At 57.1% G+C, this 24,621-nt stretch overlaps 1 protein-coding gene across 14 annotated transcripts in view; it reads left to right on the top strand.

The window, feature by feature from the left end:
* EP400 (E1A binding protein p400) overlaps positions 1–23,764 on the top strand; it is a 97,763-nt gene extending 73,999 nt beyond the window's left edge. For 7 of the 14 annotated variants that reach the window (XM_073890400.1, XM_025861626.2, XM_073890403.1 and 4 more), the window contains 12 exons: positions 2,364–2,442; positions 2,527–2,778; positions 3,733–3,781; positions 3,857–3,966; positions 9,691–9,898; positions 10,003–10,172; positions 11,713–11,931; positions 13,790–13,985; positions 14,394–14,518; positions 16,672–16,818; positions 20,186–20,263; positions 21,046–23,764. In XM_073890400.1, coding sequence (XP_073746501.1) covers positions 2,364–2,442; positions 2,527–2,778; positions 3,733–3,781; positions 3,857–3,966; positions 9,691–9,898; positions 10,003–10,172; positions 11,713–11,931; positions 13,790–13,985; positions 14,394–14,518; positions 16,672–16,818; positions 20,186–20,263; positions 21,046–21,318 — 1,906 coding nt within the window. In that variant the 3' untranslated portion in view covers positions 21,319–23,764. The remainder of the gene's footprint in view (positions 1–2,363; positions 2,443–2,526; positions 2,779–3,732; positions 3,782–3,856; positions 3,967–9,690; positions 9,899–10,002; positions 10,173–11,712; positions 11,932–13,789; positions 13,986–14,393; positions 14,519–16,671; positions 16,819–20,185; positions 20,264–21,045) is intronic. The other 7 variants (XM_025861629.2, XM_025861628.2, XM_073890396.1 and 4 more) reach the window with 5 other exon arrangements.
* The last annotated feature ends 857 nt before the right edge of the window (positions 23,765–24,621 follow it).

Below are 24,621 nucleotides of genomic sequence, written 5' to 3'. Positions count from 1 at the left end.
CGTGTGAGCAGGTGCGGTGGGCCGCGCGGGCGTTTGCCGCACACTCCCTGTGCTGTCGGATGTTTGCTTTACGATGAGGTGGTGGGAACCACATGTCTACATGAAGCCCGGGTGCTCATCTGGCTCAAGCCTTCATAGTTGCCCAAGGGAGGGTCTGCAGTACACTGAGGGCCCTGCTTTGTCCTTACTGCTCTCAGTGTTGCCCCCAGCGGGGCGCATCTTGTGCTGAGACCCCTGACTGCCTCTCCTGGCCACTCCGAGGTGGCCCGAGGCCTGTGCTGCCCGTCCGACTCTGTGGGCCTGGACTCCGCAGGATGCTCCCTGCCTCACGGCCGTGCCCTACCACTCAGGCCTGGGACGGTCTTCCTGGACGTCTGCGTGGCTCGGGCCCAGGATCCCCTCACACGTCACCTTCCCCACCTTGTGGACAGTTGCACCCTGGTCCTGTATCACGTTCTTTACTTGAGTTGTGTGGTGTCTGGGTGCCTCTGGGGGTAGGGGTTCTGAATCCTGGAGTACAGAGCAGGCGATAGTGTGTGTTTGTGGATGAAATCAACAGATTGTTTCACCCAACTGGCATTTATTGGCAGGCTTCGTGCCTACCGCTCTGTTGGGCCCAGCGGTTGAGTAGCGAGCAGAAGGCCGTGTTCTTGTTTCCATATCTGCGAGACGCAAACTCAGAGTAATCTTAACAGAGGTCGAGGATCCCTCCTGCAGGTGGATGGAACAGTCTGGCAGAACCCAGGGCGAGCGGGGCCTGGGGGGAGGAGACAATGGGGTGTTCCTGCTGGATGTCACCCCAGCGTGAGGGGATGTTGGGTTGGCCATCATGGGTTTGCAGTGTGTGGAGCCAAGGAAGAGGGGTTACAAGGCAGGTCCACAGGACAAGCACAAGGGGCCCGGGGTTGTACCTCCAAAGGTGGGGGAGCAGGCAAGCAGGGAGGCAGGTACACTGGGGGCACCATGCGGAGGAGGCTGAGGGCCTCAGTGGAAATAGGTTCAGTGTGAAGCCCAGCTGGGGTGAGGTGGACGGAGGCTGTGAGGTGAGCGCAGGCCTGCGGCGTCCTGGGGGCTCAGGTTGGTTTCTGTGTTTGGCTCAGATTGCAGGGATGGATCCCACGTGGGCTGGTGGACATGACTAGAAGGTGGGCAGTTGAGGGGAGAAGAGAGCTGGGCGTGTGGGTCCACAGCCGAGTGGGGACTCAGCCTTCTGCAGTCCGGGTGTCCTCTGAGGATCTCGAGGCGGCAGCCAGGGGTGAGGGTGTGAGGGTCCATGAGGAGTCGGCCAGGCCGTGCACCAAGGAGGAAGAAGTGACGCTGGGTGGCCTGGGTGGGGGGCCTTGCTGTGCATGGGGTCAGCTTCTCTCTCGTCAGTGAAGACACTTGGGCCCCACGTGGAGCTGGCAGACCAGGGGAGCCTGGGTGTAGCTTTGCCAAGTGCGATGGAATGGAGGGAGCGCTGGTGCAGGAAGGCCTGCATGTTCATGTGAGAGCGGGGGCGGGATGGGGGCTCTGAGCAGACTGACGTGGTTGATGTTAGCGAATGGGTAAGAAGTCAGCCAAGCGAGCTGGGATGAGCATTGGGGGTGGGGGGAGCTGACATGCAGCAGCAGTAGACAGGTGCGGTGCCCAGGGGAGGCCCGGAAGTGGGGGTGGTGTGCACGAGGTTTTAAGGAAAGCCAGGCTCTCGGGTAGGAGTCAGAGCACTGGGTGGGTCACAGTAGTTTGGGGCGGCGGGGGTGGTGGTGGTGCAGGAGCAAGGGTTCTGTGAAGGGTGCGGAGGCCTGTGGGGACTTCATGGCCCTGGGCTGGGAGGGGGCCCTCCCTCCCCCTGGGCTTTGCTGGTCAGCCTCTGCGCCTGGGGAGCCTGGTGGCACGGGAGGCAGCCTGGGTCCTGACATCAGTCCTCACGGACATGGGGGCATCTGGCAGGCCGGAGGGGGACCTGGTGACACAGGGCTACGGACAGCTTCTTGGAAGAGGACTGATGCCCTGCTGGGGAGGGAGGGGAGGCCTGGCTTGGAGCAGGTGGTCAGTTTGGTGGACTGGGTGGGAGGGGGCAGGTGGTTTGCTCTGAGTTGCACCCGCACACATTTCGGGGCACCTGATACCCCAGGCACTGTCCTGGGTGCTGCTGTGGTGGACCAGGCCCCAGCCTGCTTTCTGGAAGGTTCTGTGTCGAGAGGAAACGGGAGACATGGTCTTGGACGGTCTGGGCAGCTTTTGTCTTTGTGGAGAGATTTGATGGGAACTGCTTTCTAGCGCCTGGCGCCTCGGAGGGGTGAGAGCTCTGGGTGGGTTTCTGGGGTGTTCTGTGCCTCAGAGCGCGTCCGTTTATTTTTGTCTCTGCTGTTGTCTTTCAGTGGGATCAACTACGACAAGCCGCTGCCTCCCATTCAGGTCGCATCTCTCCGAGCAGAGCGAATTGCCAAAGAGAAAAAGGTGTCGTTGCCGGGCCTGGACGTGGTTGGGGTGGCGGGCATGGCGGGCTCCTCCCCACGGCGCCTCTCCTCTCCGCCTCTGCAGGCGCTGGCCGATCAGCAGAAGGCACAGCAGCCACCCGTCGCGCAGCCCCCACCGCCCCCGCCACAGCCGCAGCCCCCGCCGCCCCAGCAGCCGCCCCCGCCTCTGCCCCAGCCCCAGGCGGCTGGCAGCCAGCAGCCTGCGGGCCCACCAGCCGTCCAGCCGCAGGCCCAGGCGCAGGCCCAGGCACAGCCCGCACCGCCCCCGCCGAAGGTGCCCCCGGCGATCACAACGGTGGGCAGTGCGGCCGTGCTGGTGAGAAGGCCGCCCCTCCCCGGCGCGGGCGCCTGTGGGCACGCGGGGCAGGGCAGTCTGTTCAGACGCGGTGCGTCTTCCGCAGAGGCAGCGGCAGCGGGCCCTGCCTCTCCCGGGTGGGAGGGAGCATGCAGAGGGGCGCCTCACCACACTCTGCCCACTCCGGACTCTGGCTGGCCGGGTCGGTTAGTGGCGATTTGGGCGGTGGAGGTGCCCAGGGAGTTTGGAGTTTGGTGGGATTTGTGAGGTGTCATTGTCACGTCACCCTGCAGAGTGAGTACCGTTTGCACCAGCGTGCGAGCTTCCCTCACGGCTGGTACGTGCGTGCTCTTGCACACGTGTGTGCATGAATCTTCGGTGCCCGTTGGAGAAGGCGGTAAACCGAGCACACAGAAAAGGGGCAGAAAGGCAGACTTGTGACGTTACGCGGTCTGTGCTGCATGTGCCCGTGTCCGTGTGACACGGACCTCGGAGCCCCCCGTGGGGAGGACGCCTGGGGACTGCAAGGGAAAGCCCGCTGCCTTGCACTGCCAGCCAGGTGGGGGGCGTGGTCTGTCCTCGCTTGCGGTTCAGTCTGCTGCAGCAGGATGGCCATGGGGCCTGGGCAGCCTGGCTCTGCAGTCAGAAAGCCGCTCCCTCAGCCCCTGCTAACGTGGCCCCAAGGGCACCGTGGTGGACGGCCAGGGAGGGACTCTGTGTGGAGCCCTGTCGCCCCGGGCGGCAGCCTGAGTACGGGAGTCTGTGGGCAGAGAGCAGGCCACAGCAAGCACAGGGGCCCCAAGCCTGGCAGTGGGGGGCTCAGGAGAGCCTGTGCGGGGCATGGGGGCGGGGGTCGGCCCATGCGGCCGCGTAGCCAGGCGCGAGGGTGGATGTGACTCCGATGAAGTGGGAACACTTGGAGGTTTTGTGAAGGGGAGAGCTTGCGCTCCAATTCCTATGGTTTTCTGTGTTCAGCAGGCCGGAGCCATGAAAACGTCTGTCCCGGGGACGAGCATGCCGACGGGTAAGAAGCCCGAGATGCCCCCCGTCCGAAGCCATGCTCCCCCCCGGGCTCTGCCTCACAGCTCTGTCCCCGTAGGCACGGTGAGCGGGAACGTCATCGTGAACACCATCGCAGGGGTCCCTGCCGCCACCTTCCAGTCCATTAACAAGCGCCTCGCTTCGCCCGTGGCGCCGGGAGCCTTGACCGTGAGTTGTCCCTGCTCCTGTGACCTAGGGCCCTGTGAGAGTTGTTTGTCTGGTGTTTGGGTTTTTGTTTTGTTTCGTTTTTAGTTTGTCTAATCTTGACACCCAGCGTGGGGCTTGAGCTCATGATCCTAAGATCAAGAGTTGTGTGCTCCCCCAAACGAGCCTCTCGGGTGCCCTGAAAGTTGTTTGCTTTGTAAAGAAATATCCCAGCAGTGCCGAGAGCAGTGACACAGGCTGAATTTTGTAAGACAACGTGAACGTTCAGGAGTTCAGGAAATGGCTTGCATGGTGCGCTTATGAGGGCATATGTGTTGAGACCCCTACCCATGGCGGTTCTCAGAGGAGGAAGGCAGGGTGTGAGGGGTGTTGCTGCCTGCATGGCCGGGTGCTGCACGTGCCGCATGACAGGTTTGCTTGTGGGGGACACAGGGATGCAGAGATGGGCTCCCTCGGGGGGCACCGCACGGGTGGCATGGCGTCCACAGGGGCAGGGGTGCTGCTGTTGCGTGCATCGTCAGAGCGCGCGGGGGCCGGGTGAGGCGCGTCCAGACCCGTGTGTGGGAAGCAGGGAGGTGCCAAACCTGGGCAGAGCCATCTGACCCTCTGAGCGCAGAACCAGAGGAGACCTTGTACTCATTGAAAGGCGCACCCCGTGTTCAGCCACCTTGTCTTTGGTGTTCCCCATAAATGACAAAAATAAACAGCTAAGGTTAAGGAGATGAAATGCACGTCTCCTTTTCCAGTTTAGTTACGTATCGGGAGGCAGCACGTGACCTGTGTCGCTCCCTGCTGGGCTCTGGAAAGTGTCTTTTCTACAAAGGTGTTGTTGTGGTAATTGAGACAGGATGGCATTGGCAAGAGGACGGGCACAGCTCCATGGAGTAGGGCCCAGGGTCCAGCAGTAACCCCCCCGGGCATGTAGTTAGCTGACTTCCATTTAGAGTGCTGAAGGAGTGCCAGGAGAAGGGATCGTCTTCCAACAAGTGGTGCTGGAAGGACAGCGTTGCCACACACGGGACTGGGAACCATGGTCTGTAACTGGCCCTGGGTATGAAGAGTCCCTCAAGATGGATCGTAGACCTAAGTGTAAAACCCAGAACTACAAGACTTTTAGAAGAAAATCACAGTAGAACATCTTTGCTTGCTTGGTTCAGGCAGAGATTTTCTAGGATCCCAAAGCCCTTGAATCGTGAATAAAAAATTGGTAAGTTTGTCTTCATCAAAATCAACGACATCTGCTGTTTGAAAAATAGGAAAAAAATGGAAAGCATGGAACATATTTGTAGGATACATGTGACAAAGGCCCGGTTTGCAGATTCGTTGAGGATTCTTCAGTAATAAGAAAATGTTATAAAACACGGACAAAAGATTTGCGCAGTTACTTCACCAAAGAAGCAATAGGGATGACAAACAAATGTGAAAAGATGTTCAACATTGTTAGTCATCGGGGAATCCCGTGAAAACCACAGTGAGATGGGGCTCCTGGGGGCTCAGTCACTTGAGTGTCCGACTCTTGGTTTTGGCTCAGATTGTGATCTCTGGGTCGTGGGCTCGGGCTCCGCGCTGGGCCTGGTGCCTGCTTCAGATTCTTTCCCTCTGCCCCTGCCCCCACTAAAAAAAAAAACAGACAAAAGACCCACAGTGAGAAGCTACCACATATATCTGGGAGCGGCTTTAGAAGCAGAAGCATGGCCGTGGCGGACGCCGGCAGCGAGGCAGCATGGCTGGAGTCCACGTTGCTGACGGCTCGCAAAATCTTAGAGTCGCGGGGGAAGTCGGCCACTTCTGATAAATGTACACTTACTGGACAACCTCGCACTTCCACGACGGGTTTTCCCCCAAGGGAAGTAAAAGCATACATCTGCACAAGAAACCGTGAGTGTGCCTAGTGGTTTTATTTGTAGTTACTAAGAAAGGAAACAACCCAGAGGGCCTTCCGCGGCCACGTGGACACCATCTAGGACTGCCCAGCTATACAAGAGATTGAGCTGCTGGGCTGAGCAACAGGGTGGGCGACTCTCAGACACACTTGGCCATGATGAGAGTTTCAGGAGGCCTTTACGCTGCGTGATTCTGTTTAATGTGGAAAAGGCAGGGTCATGAGGGCAGGAGACGGGTCCGGTCTGTACCTGGGTCGTGGCGTCTACCTGGCCGTCTGCACTCGTGAGCATTCACAGTCCGTATCCTGAAGGGGGCGGATCGTACTGTGTGTAAATCATACTTTAATGAATCTGGCTTTACAAATTAGGATATTCCCAGGTAATAACAGCATATATGAGAAGTTTTTCTAGTGTGTGACGTAGGATTATTTTTCTTTATACTTTGCAATAAACCACTTTTTGATTCAGTCGTCTTAATCCGTAACAGCTCTCAGGTAGGCCTGCGATGCTCAGACATTCTCGGTGACCGACACCATTCCTCAGGTGAGAGTGAAATTGCCCAATTCATTGCACGTGATGTTTTATTTCGAAAAAGATGTATTTCTGCGTATGATATTTTGGAAGATAAAGTAACTCATCCATAAGGTATCTTTTGAGTAGCTCTTAAAGACAAGATACTCTAGCTGGTGATGTGGGACTAGAAACTGGACTCAGACACTCAGCTGGCTTCCCCAGGGCTCTTGTAGTCCTGGGGCTGGACTGGGAGAGAGGTCCAGTGACAGGGCGGGCTTTCAGGGCTTCCGAAGGACGGGACGACGTCATCCACACACGGCTCTTTGGTCCTGGGAGGGGTGTGGGCTGTACAAGGCACAGCGAGCAGGTCTGTTTAGGGAGGCATAGACAAATGTGTTAGCAAAGTAGCAGTGGTTCCTGCACCTGCCAGGAGGCTCTGCGCGCCTGTGTGTGCTTGACACCAGGAGATGCCGAGGCTAGCTGGTCGTAGAGTTTGGGTATCCAGCTAAAGAGGATGGCTTTTGTTTGCTAGGCAGCTGGGAGCCCTTGATAGTCTCTGAGTGGATTCAAGCAGAAAAGGGCAGAGTGAAAACCATTTTGGAAATCCAGGAACGGATTTCTGTTTCTGGTAATAAGGTGAGGTTAGTTATGCTACTTTCTTAACCAAACTAAAATGATTGGGTAAGAAAATTTTTAATCTTAAAAGTTTTAAGGAGCTGACAAAAGAATACATAAGGATTAGGGCAAAATCTAAGGGAAGAAACCCAGAGAGAAAAACGGTGCACTGAGGCGGGGTCTGCCCTGGAGCACCTTTTACCTCATCTGGTGGGAGACTCCAGCGCGAGCCTGAGGCTCGAGCTGGGAGCCCCGCAGCTGAGCCCTTGGGGCGGGGCTGAAGCAGAAGGGAAACCCGCCTGCCCTCCATCCACCCTGGCGCTGAGCGGAGGGGGCTGACTCCCCCTACGAAGCTGTGGCCACACGTCGGCCTTCTGTCAGTTTGCAGCTAGAGCAGGCAAAGCCTCGAGTGGGCGGTGTTCCCGGGTGGGCAGCCAGAAGCAGGTGCAGGTGCAGGTGCTCTGGAGGAGCTCGCCTTCGACCTGGACTCCTTAGAGCCGCCACAGGTGGTTTTCCAGCGTGGTGAGCAGCACAGAGCAGAAAAAACCAAACGGGAGGAAAGAGTGACACCACCCTGCCTCCACTTGGGGTAGTGGAGTCCGTGGGCACAGAACATAAAGCAGGTGTGCTTTTCCATTTTTGTTTACCTTTAAGAAGTCTCCACACCAGTGTGGAGCCCAGCGCAGGGCTCGAACTCACAACCCCGAGACCAGGAGCCGCACGATCCTCCCACTTGTGTGCCAGGTGCCCTCCTTATGGTTTTCCTAACATTTTTTTTTTTTTTTTGGTCTGGCTGAACTCACTGTAAGAATGCAGCGTATGCCGCACATAACATACTAAGTGTGTGTTCATCGACTGTGTCGTCAGTAAAGCCTCTCCGGCCAATAGTCAGCTGTTAGCGGTTAAGTTCTGGTCAAGAGACTTGTACTTGGATTTCCAATTGTGCAGGGGGTTTGGCGCCTGTAACCCCCACATGGTTCAAGGGTCGACCATAGAGAACTTCTGAAAACGAAAACTATGGTTATCAGAATTGGAGAACATCCCTGGTACTGGGCATCCGTTGACACATCCGTTGAGGAGAGAATTAGTGAACCGGAAGAGAAGTCAGGAGACATTTTCCCAAATGCAGCGCAGGGCGACAGCAGGGGCCGCATGGAAGAGCGCTGTGAGGTCGCGGAGGGCTGACTGGGACGTTGGAGTGTGCGGTTACTGAGTTCAGATGGGGAGGAGGGGCGCAAAGGCAGTGTTGGAAGATGTGAGTTTTCCAGAACTGAGCAGTGACACTGAGCTGTGTATACAGCAGTCTCCACTGAGCCCAATCCCGGACGGTGCCAACAGCAGAGAGGTCTGAGAGCAGCCGGGGGGGCACGGCAGCTTCCTTCTCGGGGGCAGGGAAGCCAGGAGCCTCTGGAACGGCATCTGTGCTGAATGAAAGCAAATCACTGCTGACCCTGCTCCGCCTCTTTTGGAAATAACTTGAAGAACACGGGTATGTGGGTGCAAAGGAACACTTCCAAGCAAACATGGGGCAGGCTAACGACAGGTGGGTCCGTGCGAAAGGACACACTTGAGGCAGAAGGTCTGAGAAGTGAGCACAGAGGCAGTGACGGTGGACAGTCAAGGTGGAGACTGACCTCACAGCAGCTACAAGGGGCTCCCTGCGGGGCCGACAGCAGGAATGCGCCACACAGAGTCTGGTGTGTAAGACAGCCAAGGGCCACTATGCGGAGACGCTCTGGACTCTTGTTCAGGAAAAGTGTGAGACTTTGACAAGTACTCATGGCATAATGTTTTTTAAATTATTATTTGAGAAAGAGCGCACGCATACACACGAGAAGAGGGAGCGGCAGGCAGAGGGAGAGGGAGAAGCAGACTCCCCACTGGGTGGGGAGCCCGATGCGGGGCTCAATCCCAGGACCCTGGGACCATGACACCTGAGCCGAAGGCAGACGCTTAACGACTGAGCCACCCAGGCGCCTCTCGTATAATTTTTAGATGAGCCACGAAAAGCGTAAAAAGAGTGTAGCTTCCAAACTTCGGGAGGAAAAGTGAGGTGAGAAAGAAAATGCTGTGAGTGAAAGCAGGAAAGGCGATTGAAGACACTTGGAGCCAGAGGGTTGACTAGAAAGCACAGAGTGCGATGCTGGAGTTAGCTGACCCTGGGAGTAGGGATGCTCAGAAGGGCCGGGGGTGAACCACACAGTCTGGAAGAACGTCCCGGCCGCCCGCATGGAGGGGCCGGCCGAGGCAGGGGGCACGTGCACCAGCCGTCTTGGAGGTGGAACCGGTGGGGTCCACAGTTGGAGTGGGACGGTGCGGCTGTAGCTCTGAGGCTCGGTGTGGGGCGTGGGGGGCAGCGGGGCTGCTCTGAGACGCCACGGGGCCTGTGCAGGCGGGAGGGGGGGCGGTGGCCAAGAGCGGAACCCTACGCTGTGTGTTTAGGGGGCAAGCACAGGTGTCTGCAGCGTAGTCAGAACCTCACGGTGTTCCTGGGGCCCAGACTGCCTTTCTCGTGAGGACAGAGGGGCAGGGCAGCGTTTCAGAACGGGAATAGGAGCGTTGCCATCTGAAACGGTTTTCTTCTGTGGTGACTGACCCACTCTGAAGCTCTTCCTTTCCTTGGGTTCAGATATGCGTGTCCTCCTAGCCGGTGCATGTGGAAGCCTTGAAGGATGGCGCGGAGTAACCTGACGACTTCCCCCGTTGCCTCTTGCAGACCTCTGGAGGCTCTGCTCCTGCCCAGGTGGTCCACACCCAGCCTCGCGCGGTTGGCTCGCCGGCCACGGCCACGTCTGACCTCGTGTCCCTGGCACCGACCCAGGGCGTTCGCGCGGTTACCTCCGTGACAGCCTCGGCCGTGGTCACTACCAGCCTGACCCCAGTGCAGACTCCGACCCGGTCTTTGGTGACTCAGGTGTCCCAAGGTAAAGGCAAGTGTGGTTTCCGGGTGAGGACACGGGCATGTGTCTGTCCTGGGAGGACGGGCGGGCCATGTGCGTGCGCAGCATGACGGCACCCCCTCTCCCAGCCACAGGGGTGCAGCTGCCCGGGAAGGCTATCACGCCCGCACACTTTCAGCTGCTCCGGCAGCAGCCGCCGCCGCCGCCGCCACCGCCGCCCTCTCAGGTGCAGGTTCCGCAGATCCAGGGCCAGGCCCCGTCGCCGGCACAGATGAAGGCCGTTGGCAAGCTGACCCCGGTGAGTACGTCGTAGGAAACTGCACACCGCTGTGCAAGGCCCCGTGTGTCACTTACTTGGAAGCACAGGTCTGCTGCTTGTGCTGCCCGTAAACACAGCTTTCCGCCCAGTGGTATGTCCGTGGCCGCGTGGCCGGCCTGTTGGCAGTGCTCTGGAGACCTGTCTTCCCACTTGCTGTCTGGTGCCCTGTGCAGTAGCTCAGGCTCCGGAGAAGCAGGCGGCTGCCTGGGTCCATTCCCAGCTGGAGAACATGCCGGTGGGAAGTGTTGCGGACGGTCTCAGAGATGCGGTGCTGGGTACTTGGTTTCTTCATGCGTAGTTCCTTTGCGGGGTTGAGTACTGATCACCCTGTGCATTGGCCATGCAGCTGCGTGTGTAAATGCATTCGTTTTGAAAGGAAGTGCTGTATTCCTGCCAAGACGGAGACGTGCTCTTGCTTGGCATGGAGAAACACGTACTAGAAACAAGACTGTATCTTAGAACTGCAGCTAGTTGCCGGGCCTGCCACAGTAAGTACCTGACCTTGGGCCTGCCCCTTCCCGGTTTCGGAGGGACAGGCGGGCGTGCTGGAGGGCTGTGGAGCACGCGCAAGCCCTGAGCTGTGGCTTCGCTAGTGCGGCCCCAGGACGTGCGCCACAGAGAGGAAATGCAACCGAGTAAGCCATTGAGCTCCTCCGTCGCAGCCGCCCCATTTCAGGGCTGCAGCGGGTGCGCGTGGCTGTGGCTAGCATACTGGACAGCGCAGATCGAGAACATGCCCGTCACCACGGGAGGCTGCGGGATGGCGCTAAATTAGAAAGTTGCTGGGCCCAGCACCCCCCACCCCGACGCCTGCCCCTCTGCCCTCCCTCGGCCTTTTCCTTCTCCCCTTCCTGCTTCTCCCCAGGACACGAGGGCCAGCCTGTACCCCTGCACACCCTCCCTCGGCTGCCAGAGCCCCGCTTCCCTGCTCGTTTGCCTGTGTCTGAATTCTCCACTCTGCCCCATCCTGAGTCAGTTTCAGAGTCATTGTCATTTTCAGATAGTTACGAACTACACAGTAGAAGTTTTCTGAAAAAATTGATTTCTTAAAATATTTTTTGGGCTATTTTGACATCTTGTTTTCACTTCTTTTAAAGACTTGGGATTCATTTATCAATTTATTCATTTGCAAACAATTGGAATAAAAAGTTGAGAGGTGTGGTACACATCTTATAATTTTAAAAATTCAAGAAGGACCATGATTTTAAGACTTTACAAAAATTTTATAGCACTACAGGTTTAAGTTGACGTATTTGCGAGTGAGAAAAACCGAGAAATTTTGCTTATGAGTTTACTCATTTGTCAGAATCACTGTTTTCTGGTTATCATCAATGATACGCGAGTTGTTAACAAAGGAACATTTAAAAAATGTCAGCCCTGGAGGATGGTTTGCATATTGTGTGTTACCCACTGTCTACCTTGGTGTTTAATGGATAGTACAAGAGTAACTTAAAACCGAGATTTATAACAAACGGAATGCAGTTAATATTGATGAAAAGCTACTTTATCTGGGTTTTAGGAACATCTGATCAAAATGCAGAAGCAGAAACTGCAGCTGCCCCAGCAGGCCCCCCCACCGCAGGCCCCGCCAGGGCCCCCACAGCCCGCTACACAAGTGCAAGTGCAGGCCCCGCCACCCACGCCGCAGCAGAGCCCCCAGCTGGCCACGGTCACGGCCCCGCGGCCCGGAGCCCTGCTCACGGGCACCACCGTGGCCAACCTCCAGGTGGCCCGGCTCGTAAGTTCCAGTTGATACGTTTGTTTTTCCAAAGCTGTGTCTTTTAACATTTAATTGCACTGTTACTGCTTGCTGAGGACCATGTCAGGTGTGCTGGCGGACCTACTAGTAAAGTAGAAGACGTGCGCCTTCCCCCAAGAGCTTAAGTTGTCCTCGGAGAGGATGAGATACAACCCATGGAGGCACTTAAGTCATCCTGCTTCCCAGGCCCTGAGCATCACAGAGCTCATGGCAGGCTGGGCTGCTGGAGGAGACGGGGGGCACGCTGGGCTACACAGGGAGGGCGAGGTTTCTGTTGGGGACGAGGCCCATGTGGTTAGAGCCGAGGTTACGGGGGGAATGAGAACCGTGTGGGGAGGTGGGCGAGGCCGGAACACCGGGCTCTGGTGTCCCTGGGCTTTGTCGGCACAGACTCTGGAGGTTTCTGAAGAGGAGCAGAATGTCACGGTGAAAATAGTGTCTTGGAAGATCAGTTAAGTTCAACAAACATCCGTCGAATGTCCTGTGGGACGGACACTGTCCCATCAGGCACGCCACTGCCCTGCTGGGGGAGCACCCATCCCGGGCCAGGCACCACCCTCGGCTCTGTACCTCTCATGTGGTCGGTGCCCACAGACCGCTGCCGAGGCCGGGGTGGATGTTTTAACATGAACTCCTCTGTGCAGGTGGCAGAAACTGAGGCCCTCAGCTTCAGTAAGTAACTTACCCAAGTCCGATAGCTCGTCACCCACAACTCACATGGTGCTCAGCCCCCGCTTCGCGCGTGCCTCCCCCTGACTTTACGTCTGCGAGAAGTGGGGTAGACGTGGACTAAAACTGGGAAAGCACATGTGATCTCGCCTGTGTTCACAAGAAATGCAAATTCAGAGGAGAAGGGCGGTGACCCCGTGTGCCGGCCAGGGCATGGGGAAGGCACGCTCCACGCAGGACTGGCCAGATGGGTCGGCTTCCGCTCTGGGAGCGCTTCTCGTCACTGAGCTACAGAGTGTGCTCACCGTTTACTTAGCGGTCCTGTTTCTGTTCTCACGGAAAGTAGTAGTGGAGTGAGTACAATGTGACGGACGCGCAGTCTTGCTGCTTGAGTCGCGTTAGAGGAGACAGGTCCCCGCTAACTAGGGAGTTTACTGCACAGTGGCGAGCGTCCCCACGTTGGGGTAGTACGTGACTTTGGAAAGGATTTGTTGTAAAAGGCAGACAAACAGACTACAAAGTACTTGTAAGTTGGCCCGTTTTGCACACTTCCACAGCAAGCCACGCAGGTAAGAACAGCGTTTGATAGGCCGAATATTGGCTTTCACGTTCAGATGTGGGTAGTGTTAGGGCTAGGGGTGCTTTTTACTTCTTTATGTTTTCTCAGGCAGTCTGAGTGCTTGTGCAGGTAAGACACATCTGTGGTCCTTTCTGAAGATGTCACTTCAGGGAACGAGCGCTTGGGGGCAGTGTGGAGACCGAGTAGCCGGAGGCGTGTCCGCAGGCGGGCTCTCTGGGAAGGAGGGGGGGTGGTGGGCCGACCTACCGTAGCCGCAGGCGTGGGAGACAAGGGTCTACAGGAGTCGGGGCAGGATGGGGCTCCCCTGAGGTTCAGGAGCCGGAAGGAGGAGCAGCAGAGACCGGTGCCACGTGGCAGGGCCTGAACCCCAGAGTGAGTGAGCAGCTGTGGGTCCCTGCATTGGTCGGTGATGGGGTAGGAAGCATAGAGCTGCGGCCCTCAGTGAAATGTGTCCCTTCAGCTGACAGCCACTTGTCACCTTTGTGGATCTGTAAATTTCTCACCACTTGACCTTTTGTGGGGAAATGTTTGCAAAGACACATGGTATCCCGAATATCTCTGGACTCTCCCGTTATTTTCACTGTTTAGACCCGGGTTCCCCCTTCGCAGCTGCAGGCGCAAGGGCAGATGCAGGCTCAGGCGCCCCAGCCCGCTCAGGTGGCGCTGGCGAAGCCTCCCGTGGTGTCCGTGCCCGCGGCCGTGGTCTCCTCGCCAGGTGTGACGACCCTGCCCATGAGTGTCGCCGGGATCAGCGTGGCCATCGGGCAGCCGCAGAAAGCCGCAGGTACCTCACGGGCAGCGCCCTCCCTCCAGCCCTTGTCCTGCCGAGGGCCTCGAGCGGGGCTGACGGGTCTTCTGGCTTTTGTGCGGACACCCGTTTCGAGTGTGTCAGGGCACCGTCTGGCCAGCGTGCCTCTCAGAGGCGTCCAAGTATGAGTTTCAGCCCTTGACCTCACCTGTTACCGTTCAGAACTTTGCACCTTTATTTGGATGTCGTTATGGGCTCACGAACATTTTAAGTGTAGCTGTGGGGCGGCTGTTCTGTGTTGGCCCAGTTCAGCATGGGGTGTTCTGTATGAAAGCGGTCAGTGGGGACACCTCGGTGGCTCGGGGAGTCGGAGGGAGCTTCAGGGTGGTCGTGGGGCCCCTGTGCCGCTGAGCACTGTGACTGAAGCCTTGGCTGCGTTCACAGGACAGACCGTCGTGGCCCAGCCCGTGCATGTCCAGCAGCTGCTGAAGCTCAAGCAGCAGGCCGTGCAGCAGCAGAAGGCCATCCAGCCACAGGCTGCCCCGGGCCCAGCGGCCGTCCAGCAGAAGGTATCGGCTTCCTGCAGGGGACTCTCCCGTCGTCCTGTCTGGACGCTGGGCACAGGGTGCACGGACGACAGGAGTGCCCCGCGCGGACCTTGCCTCGCTGCCCGGCAGCCACGTGCACAGAAGACCTGTGCTCAGAGGTCTCGGGGTGGGGGCTGCGATGAGGCCCTGCAGGGAGAAGGTGATGACGGGAGCCTGTGGGGAACCGTGAAGCCGGCTGTGGAATCGCATGGCTGGGAAGGGGCCACAGGGGCCCAGGGTGCAGGTGTGGCTCACTGTGCGTGACTACCTGGGCTCCTGGTGTGCAGAGGGGTTGGGACCTGGCCAGGAGCCAGGCGGGGACCACGTCCTTGCCCCTGTGTTTGCCTCTGGGGGAGGGACCTGATGTGAAGGAGTCCTGTCAGCGTCTTCACCGACTCAGACGTTTGAGAGTCGCTCTGAGCTGATGCAGGTGCCCAGGCTGAGCCGTCCGTAGGCCGGTGTGTTGAGGCCATGCCCCGTGCAGGCACTGCACTGACCTGCTCTGTGTGCTTCCTGTTAGTGTGCAGCCCAGGGTGCAGATGATGATGTTTTGGTGCTTCACTGGGCATTGTTCCTGCTGCTTTCTGAGCTGGAGCTAGAATACACAGCCCGAGGGCGGGGCAGCTGGAGCTCCCCGCGTGGGCTGACAGCTCTGCGGGCACCTGGAGCCAGGGTTCGGAGCAGGGCCGCACGTTACTTTGAGGAAACTGAGGCTCAGAGAGAGGAAGCGACTTGCCCGGAGTTGCGGAACTGATCACCGGGTGCGGGGCCCTGCACGAGTCCTGCTCCTCTGCTGGGCAGTTCTTCCCGGAGCGTCGCTGCTCCCCCTGGCAGGAGCCCAGCTCTGATCTGGTCGGGGCTGAGATGCTGCCTGTCCAGGTGCCGCTGTGGTTTGTGGGGACAGCAGAGCAGAGTCGGAAGTCGAGCGGTCCTCGGCAGCCTTGGGTGAGGTGACGAGCTAGGAGGGCACGGCAGCAGGGAGGGGCCGCACCGGCTGGGCGTCTCCCAGGGGCACCGGGCTGTCGGTGGAGCGGCGCGAGAGGGGCCCCAGGGAAGAGCTGCCCCGGCAGCAGCCCACCGTGCCGGGTGCGTGCCCTTCGACAGCCTCCTCTGCCGTCTGGGGAGAGCCGGGGCCTGGAAGCAGGGTTGTCTGCTCTGAGGGGAGAGAGCACACCTGCCTCTGGGCGCTGTCTGCTGCCCGCTGCTGGACAGTTCCGGGAGGGGCGCCACTCAGTCACCTCCCCAGTCCGCTCCCGCCATCCCTGGGCCGAGCTGCTCAGGCCTGGGCCCTGCTGGAGGCACTGATGGCGGGAGGACCAGGGCCCCGGCAGTTGGGCCTGGGTAACCGAGTAGGCTGGGCTGGCCGCTGAGCGAGAGGTGGTTGTAGCCTTGGTCTGATGTTCTCATGAGTTGAAAGAAAAGTTCTGAGACATTGGAGAAATGTTTGTGTGCAGCCGAGGCTTTGTAAACCACAGACTGTGTGTGTGCACGGTCTTCTGAGCAGGATTCACATTGTTCTGGCAGAGAAAACTTAGAAATTAATCAGGCAAAGATCGTGCATATAGCTTTGTTATTCCTTGTGCTAAGTATTTTTTTGTTATTTTTTTAAGATCGTATTTATTTGACAAAGAGGTAGTGAGAGAGGGAACACAAGCAGGGGGAGTGGGAGAGGGAGAAGCAGGCTTCCCGCTGAGCAGGGAGCCCAATGTGGGGCTCGATCCCAGGACCCCGGGACCATGACCTGAGCCGAAGGGAGACGCTTAACGACTGAGCCACCCAGGCGCCCGTGTGCTAAATATTTTAGAGTATGTTCTCAAACCTTCAAATTAGATTCAGGAAAAAGCGTATGTGCATGTGTTTTTTGTCGCGGTCAAGTTTACTCACATGATGAGCACACAGAGGATATAAAGACAAACTCCGGCCTGGTCTCTGAGGGGGCTTCTGGACAGAGGAGGCTGGGCATGCCGGCCGGGCAGCTGCAGGACTGGGCGGAAGGCAGGCAGTGCTGGGGGCGTGGGGTGGTCGTACTGTGGCTGTTGGGGCACCGGGGGCCCACGGGGAGGCCCTGATGTTCTGAGGAGAGGACACAGCCTCGCCTGGCTCTAACGTGGGGCGGTCTCTCTTCCTTCATTCAGATCACCGCACAGCAGATTGCTGCTCAGGGCCAACCACAGAAGGTCACCTATGCCACCCAGCCAGCCCTTAAAACCCAGTTCCTTACCACACCCATCTCCCAGGCCCAGAAACTGGCTGGGACCCAGCAGGTGCAGACCCAGATCCAGGTGAGCATGAGTGAGCACAAGGTGGCTCACAGGACAACAGGTGCCCAGGAAAGTGAGTGGTCAACGTACAGGGTCCAGAGAATAAGGAAACCAGCAACCTGTTACAGAGTGTCAGGGGCCCTCCTCTGCTCCTCAGGCCCCCTGACGCTGCTTGCTGACTTTGCCGCCTCTGGGGTCAGGGAGTGTGGCTTGGGTGCCATGCCGAGGTCATGCTCCGGGGGTGGTTCTTCACATCTCGGGGGGTTCCTCCCAGAGTCAGTGAGTCAGCACTCTCCTTTGCTCTGCTGCCGATGGCCGAAGGGGCTGCTCCTGGCCTGTGGCTGCTTACGGAGGGTGGAGGGAGCAGCGGGGGACCGAGCTCAGCAGCAGTGTGACGGCTTCTGTGTGTGGGCGCCGCATGTGGCTGCCTGGGGTCGGGAAGCCGCGCTGTGGGTGTGTGCACGTCTGTCGGGCTTCCGCAGTGGTCCCAGCCCCGCAAGCCTCCGCTCAACCTCGCTCTGCTCCTGCGTCTCTGCCGTTCGTGACTCTGTTAACAGGGCCCCCCTTCTGCCGAGTGCCGGCTACCTGTCGACCCGGCACTGTTCCCTTTCTGCTGTGAGCCTTCAGGTGTCCAACCTGTTCGTGGCTCATCTTCGCATTTAACTGTACGGTGTCTTTGCAGGAACAGAAGTTCTTAGTTTTAACGCGTTGGAATTTATCAGTTTTTCTGTTTCTGAACAGCACCTTGTGTATCTTTTTTTTTTTTTTTTTTAAGATTTTACTTATTTATTGACAGAAAGAGAGAGAGAGAGAGCAAGAAACGGAGCACAAGCAGGGGGAGATGCAGGCAGAGGGAGAGGGAGAAGCAGAGCACAAGCAGGGGGAGATGCAGGCAGAGGGAGAGGGAGAAGCAGAGCACAAGCAGGGCAGGGAGCCGGCAGAGGGAGAGGGAGAAGCAGGCTTTCCGCTGAGCAGGGAGCCCAAGGCAGTCGCTTAACGACTGAGCCACCCGGGCGCCCCACCTTGTGTGTCTTAAGAGATTCTTCCCAGAGGTTGTGATGTTACTTTCCCGTGGTATCTTCTGAAACCTTGTATTTTTTCTTTTACACTGAGGTTTCTGACCTTCCTGGAATGGGCTTTTCCAGACAATATAAAACTGGGAATTCAATTTAATTTTCCCATCAGAAGACCCTGTTGTTTTCAGCACCACTTTCCTTCTGATCCATAGTGCGACACTGGCGTAGATCGTGTGTGTCCGTCCCTCTGGCCGTGCAGTGAGCCTCGGCTCCTGGGGAGCAGACCCTGCCTCCTGTCGGGAACATCCTGCTGTCTGTGGTGCTCCTCACTTCCCTGTTAGTTTCAAGTCAGTGTGTTAAGTTCACACAGCACGAGCAGAACTGTTGGGACTCTTACGATCGTGCGCGCGCGTGCTTGTAGCGGGGGTGTGGAGCTGCATTCACTCTAGAGGACTCTGAGGGGAAAGCGATGTCTTTACTGTCTTGACTACAGACTCACCCACACGATGCGTCTTCTGCTGCCTGGCCCCTTCAATGCCCTTTAACTAGGTTTTCTGAATTTTTTCCAGGAAGGTCTTATCACTTGGATTGGACTTGTTCCTAAGTAATTAGTGTTTTCTGATGCTTCTGTAATCATGTGTTTCTGAGTTTCTGTTTTCCATCTGTGCCTTTCTCTTTGCACCTTGACTTTTGAGTCCGGGCTGCCTTGGTCGAGCCCTGTTCTTTGGACAGTTCGTCTATGGCCTCTGGTGCTTCCTTTGTTCCCAGGCAGGTGGCCTGCGCCGAGTGGTGGCCAGCGTCTTCCTCTTCCCCTGCCCGTTTCTTCCTGCTTTGCTGTGCTGGCGAGGCCCACAGCCTCCCTGGCGGGTGGTACATATGGAAGCTCAGCTGTATCGCTGTTAATGTGATCGTTTTGCAAGGTCTGATTTTTGAAGTCATCCTTCAGTAGAGTAAAAAGAAAATTCCCTTCTTCACCTAGTTTGCTGGAAGATTTTGTTCTTTTTTATGGTGGTTTTTGTCTCCCCCGGTGTCGAGGCCTTTGTCTGTCTCTGGGCCGATGACCCCAGGTTCACAGCTGCAGCTGATGGCTAGCCCCGTTGCAGACTCTCAGTCCTGGCCGCCTCTGGACAGGTCCCCAAAGCTGTGTGACCTCTCGGGTGCCTCAGCCCACACCTGTGTGCACCCGAACTTCTCCAGCTCGAGGGCAGTGGTGCTGTCCTCCGTGACTGAGGCCTCCCTTGGGCCAGACCCTCCGGGTGATGGACACAGCAGCAGGGCCAGCGGGCGGCCCTGCTCTAGCTCCTCGCTGACAGTGGGTTTGAACTTGGCCTCTCGTCTGCTGCACCCTGTGTGACCCTGAGCATCTCGCGCTCTCGGGGTGAAAGCTGCCATTGCGCCTCGGCTCCTCGCTCTGGGTTCCCACCTCTGCTTAGCTTTGGAACTGGGAGTTCTCCACAGGTGGCGGTGCTGCTGGCCTGCTGTGTGCAGGGGGGCCTGCTGCAGCTCAGCGAGTCTTGCTTTCCTGCCAGGGCTGAGAGCACTCAGGCTCTCTCTGTCTTAGCAGATACCTGTTTACAACTCTGACTTTAGTTACGGTGAACTAGGAAGCGCTCTCCGGTGATCTCAGGTTTTACGGTGAGAACTCACACTGACTTGGAGCCGGTCGTTTACAAGCATGTCGCGTCGTTTCGGCTTTCCTCTACAATTGTCCTGGACACACTCACTTTCATCCCCGTTCTACCAGTTAGACACCCAGGCGAGGGTGTCCCGGCCCCCAGCAACTGCCTCCTCAGGAGCCTGTTCTCCTACAGAACCGACACCCCGACAGGGTGGATGCAAGTGGCCCGAATTGTCTCCCTGCACCAAGGCAGACACGTACGCATGGGATGATGGGTTTGCAAAAGGCAGGCAGGGTGGAAAGTTTATCAGGAACGAGAGCTCAGCCACAATTGAGGAAAATATAGCAAGATGGTATGATAACTACTTTAAAATATCGGGCACCTCATCTCATCCCTCCCGGAGCAGCGCCCAGACTTGAAGAAGGGACTCTCGTGAGCACTCTGTCCTTAGTTTAGTTCTCTTACAGAAACTTGGAATGGTTCTTGGTAAAAACACCGTGACTGAGGGGTGAGAACAGGTAACTTGCTAGTCCCAGCTGCCTGCAGAACAGGAAGGCGGGCGTTACTCTGCAGGAGGTGGGATGGGTGGCTCCCGGCCAGCAAACGGAGAATCGCTCTTGGGTGGCATCTGGCCCCCGATCTGTTTTTGCTTTTGCATTAAGAACTGAGAAGGAAAGAGAGGGGGAAGAATCTTCTTGTGCACACATTCGTTTGAATTCTACATTTGGCTTTTTTTGTTTTGTTTTGTCAAAGGTTGCCAAACTCCCTCAAGTTGTCCAACAGCAGACACCCGTGCCCAGCATCCAGCAGGTCGCCTCTGCTTCCCAGCAGGTAGGACCTGCAGACATACAGCCCCCCGGGGAGTCTCACACGGACTTTGCAGTAACCTTCACGTTTCCCGTTAGGGGAGTTCTTGGTTTTCACTCGGAGAAAGTAGAATGTCAGCTATCAGAGAATCACTTTTGATGTTGATAATTCAGAAAAGATTAATTTGGGGGACAACACTTAATCCTTAGGCTAGCAGGACACAAACTGAAGAGCCAGTTCAAACTCAGTGTCATGTGTACGAAGGGAGCCCGTCCATCTATGGGATCATTCCTTCAGCCAGCAATTTCAGATGCGTCCTCCAAGCTGAAGCCCGTACCTTAGTTTTAGGGAAACACAGAAAACACAGTCTGCTGGCAGCGACCTTGGTCCTGGAAGTGTCAGTACTACTGGGGACAGCAGTGACCATTGTCACTGAACTGGCAGGCTCCTGCCTTTGAATTTATTGCTGCAAAGTGTGGCCGTGTAAAGCAGCGCTTTAACAAAACTGTTTTATTCAAAATCACATGGCGTGTAGATATCAGGGAACCAAATAGCACTAAAAGCTGAATGCCGCCACCAGGCCCCAGCCGTCAGCCTTTTCCCAAAAGCAACAGTGATTTCGTTCAGGGGCTCTTTCCTCCTTCTGTGTGGTCGGGAACCAGAGGTCATACTGTGATGCGTCACGTAGTTCTCACATTTCACAAAAGCATTTGTGCTGACGAGGTTCCTAAAACCCCCTCCCCATCCCCAGGAACGTTTAATTGGCTGTGTCACTAGATCTGTGTTTTCTAACTGTTCTGGCCCAGGCTTCCCCGCAGACTGTGACCCTGACCCAGGCAACGGCGGCCGGGCAGCAGGTGCAGATGATCCCCACGGTGACGGCGACGGCGCAGGTGGTGCAACAGAAGCTCATGCCGCAGCAGGTGGTGCCGACCGCAGCGAGCCAGCTGCAGAGCCCCGGCGTCCCCAACCCCGCCCAGGTGCCGGCCAGCTCTGACAGCCCCAGCCAGCAGCCCAAGCTCCAGATGAGGGTCCCTGCTGTCAGGCTGAAGACGCCCACCAAGCCTCCATGCCCCTAGTCGCAGCAGCGGGGCGGCCTCAGGGCCACCGTGCTCTCCACCACCTAGCCGGGAGCGGGTAGAGTTTATCTATTGTGGAACCGTGGCACAGTGTCGTTTGTTCAGCACTGGGGAAGTTACAGTGGAAACAAAGTAGCGTGTCATCCTTTTATCACCCTGCCTCCAACACTGCGGGGGTGGCGAGCCGAATTATGTGCCCCCGTTTCCATATCAGGTGACCGGGGAGGAAGTGCTGGTGGCAGCTTCAGCTTTCCGTCTCTCCTGCAGAGCGGTAGTGCTGGGTCTTGAAAGCCATGTGGACTCTGTGTTTGTGTGCAGTGTTCTGCACATGGCCACGTGGGGTGTGCAGCGAGTCATAAAGTAGACTTCCTGAAGCTAAAACGTGGTCTTGGACAGCGTCCGCCTCTGCTCAGTTCCGTATCCCTAACTGAACACTCATTCTGGTCCTTGGAGAGGAGAGAGGCCGGCTGAGGGAGAGCATCTCAGGTCCGAGGAAGCCAGCGTGGTTTCTTCTTTCCCTCCTAAGTGGGATTTCCAGGCACATTGATGACCTGCTCCCGGCTCTGGTGAAGGGTTACCATTCCCCAATTGAGTTTTCATTCCAAAGAGCAGCCAGTGGGGCTGCCCCCGGGCCCTCCCCTTGGTGTGCGGGTTGTCCACCCCAGCACATCCAGGATACTCTCCCACCTTGCAGATGAAGCTCATGTTTGAACGTAGCACACTGAAGCAGGCCCAGACTGCTGTGCAGGTGTCGTTACGCGGCAGAGGTCACTGCTGTGTGAGGGGGTCGGGGGGTGCCTGTCCCCGCCCCCTGCCCAGCCCAGGTGGGATCTGCTGACGGTAGAGAAGCCCCGTGGACCGAGCGCAGGTGTCACGTACAGAAACGGGTGTCGTGAGCCCTTCATCGTGGGCTGGTAATGCCAGACTTTTGTTTCTCGCGATGCTGGGGTCTTGCATGGGAGCAGACGCACTCCCTCGTGGTTCCGGGTAAAGCGGAGAACCTTCTGTGCGGTATTTGGGGGTGTGGTTGAGGGACAAAGAGGAGGCCCCGTGTTTGCTTCTGTTTTATTTTTTTACTACGGCAAGCTAGTAGAAGTGTTTGCGGTGGGCTTGGTTGGCCGATGATGTCTGTTTGCCTGGACGCTTTCGCCCAGGCCAGTGCGCGTGCTGGCTGACCCCTCTGCTCTGGCTCTGTGGCTCTCTTCTGTTACTGGGCCCAGAAAATCAGGTCGTGCCGGGTCTGTGTGGGCATTCTGAGAGATTCGCACTCTTCATCTTCTCCGTCCTTCCTCATGTACCACTTGAGGTGACACGAAGGAACGTGGACCGTAGTTTTGCTTTCCCATCGATTTGTGTGGACAGGAACATGGCGGCATTTACCGAAGCAGCTAGGCAGCCCATTATTGAGCTCTGGATGAGAAATTTGGAGAAAAGTAAAAATCAAGTGTTGAAAACGTGGAAGGGACTGAACGTTTTAGTTCACTTGAATACAGGGAAGCAGTCCTGTGGTCTGTGTTCTTGCACCCACACTGGCTGGTTCTGGCGTGGCCAGAGCTACCGGGAAAGGACACAGCGTGCAGGGGGCTCCTGCTCTCTTACCCCAGACGTGCCGAGCTACAGTGTGTTTCAGCTTCTTGGGATTTGTGCGCCCAGTTCATCTGCCCCTTGCTCTTCCTGAGGCGCCGGCAAGTGGCTCGGGGAGGAAGAGGCCCCGGCCGCGCCTGCTGTGTGGCACACCCTGCTCGGGGCTGCCCGGACGGAACAGCGGGAGAGTGCAGAGCATCTCTCAGAACTGAGCTGGGGCCGTGGGGCCCCTACCTTCCTTAGTGCACCAGTGAGAGTCCCTCGTGGGCGAGGGCGCGTCCTTCGCTGGCTCCTGACGCAGAACGCAGAGCAGATGGTTGCCTTTCGTCCTACTTAGATGCACCAGCGGCCTCACCGGCTTCAGTAGTTGCTCCAGGAAACATCCTCCTCCCCGTGCGTGGTTTTCTCGGTCTTCTGTTGTCAAGGGTACACTGTCCACGTTTCTGAGCTCAGTACAAGTGCGGGGGTGGTTCTGTCTGCGGACTCCTGCATTGCCCAAGGACTGGCATTCTGGCCAGGACAGCGCGCGATGCCTGGAAGTCACGCCCGCCGCCGGAATGCTGTCCGAGCCGTCCCTCTGCACTGACAGCCGCCGGCTCTAAGGCCAGGCTGTTTTCCCGGAAGCCAGGCCTGCGCCTGTTCCCGCGTGGTGCCTCCCGAGGCGGGGCTCGCCTGTGTGCAGGCCTCACCGCGTTCTGTCCCCTGTGTAAGCACACAGCTGCTGCGTTTAAAATATAAAGGACGAAGACTGAAATTGTACATACTTTGTAAACATACCCATTTGTACTTGAATAGTAGGGTTTTAGAAAGGGCACTGATATCCCGCCAAACAAAAGGTATAATAAAATGACCTTTTTCTATGCTTTCTTGTTTTTGCTTTCATAGAAAACTGGTATTCAAGTTAAAGTAAGATGCTAGTTGTGTTTCTTTGATTTGTGTGAAGAAAACACAAAGGGAAAACACGCAGGGTTGAGGCAGGGGCCCCCACGCCATAGAAGGCGTGGAGCAAGCTGGGTGGTTCTCAGGGAAAGCTGCTCCCTCCCTGAGGAGTTGGCCTTCGTGCTCCAGAGACACGTGTGGAGGAACACCTGGTACGCCGCCGCCGCCACTCTGCCCTCGTGTGACCTGCCGCCCACAGGCACCCCGTCTGGTGGAGGGCCGGGTGCAGCTCCGCACGCGCTCCACCCAGCACTGCTCTGAGCAGGCGGCCTGCACATGTTACTTTTATTTATCATCTCTTTTGCTTTTAGATTACTTTTCCTTTTGTTAAAAAAAAAAAAAAGTTGCTGGGGGCGCCTAGGTGGCTCAGTCGGTTGAACGTGCGACTCTTGGTTTCGGCTCATACCATGAACTCTGAGGGTCCTGAGATCCAGCCCCGCGTTGGGCTCTGCACTCAGCACGGAGCCTAGTGGAGATTCTCCCTCCCTCTCCCTGTGCTCATCCCCTGCTCACTTCCTCGCTTGCTTACTCTCAAAACCTTAAAAAAAAAGTTGCTGATAACAAAAAAATACCTACTTCTTAATTAAAAATGCGCAACTTCATACAATGCTAAGAAGCACCCCAAGTAATCTGTGGTTATTTTTTATCTTCCACTGCAGAAATGCAGGCCCAGGAACCACATGGGCCTGTAGCCTCGGGCTCCCATTTCATGTGCCCCCGCCCCACCTCGGAGCCAAGCCTGCAGGCTCCCGTGTGCATCACCTGCATGCACAGACCTGG

Source organism: Callorhinus ursinus, unplaced genomic scaffold, assembly GCF_003265705.2.
Source record: "Callorhinus ursinus isolate GAN/ISIS: 27379988/994484 unplaced genomic scaffold, GSC_fseal_2.0 scaffold148, whole genome shotgun sequence".
Classification (NCBI taxonomy): Eukaryota; Metazoa; Chordata; class Mammalia; order Carnivora; family Otariidae; genus Callorhinus; species Callorhinus ursinus.
The sequence above is the reverse complement of the archived record's forward strand: the minus strand, read 5'-3'. Positions and strand labels throughout refer to the sequence as shown.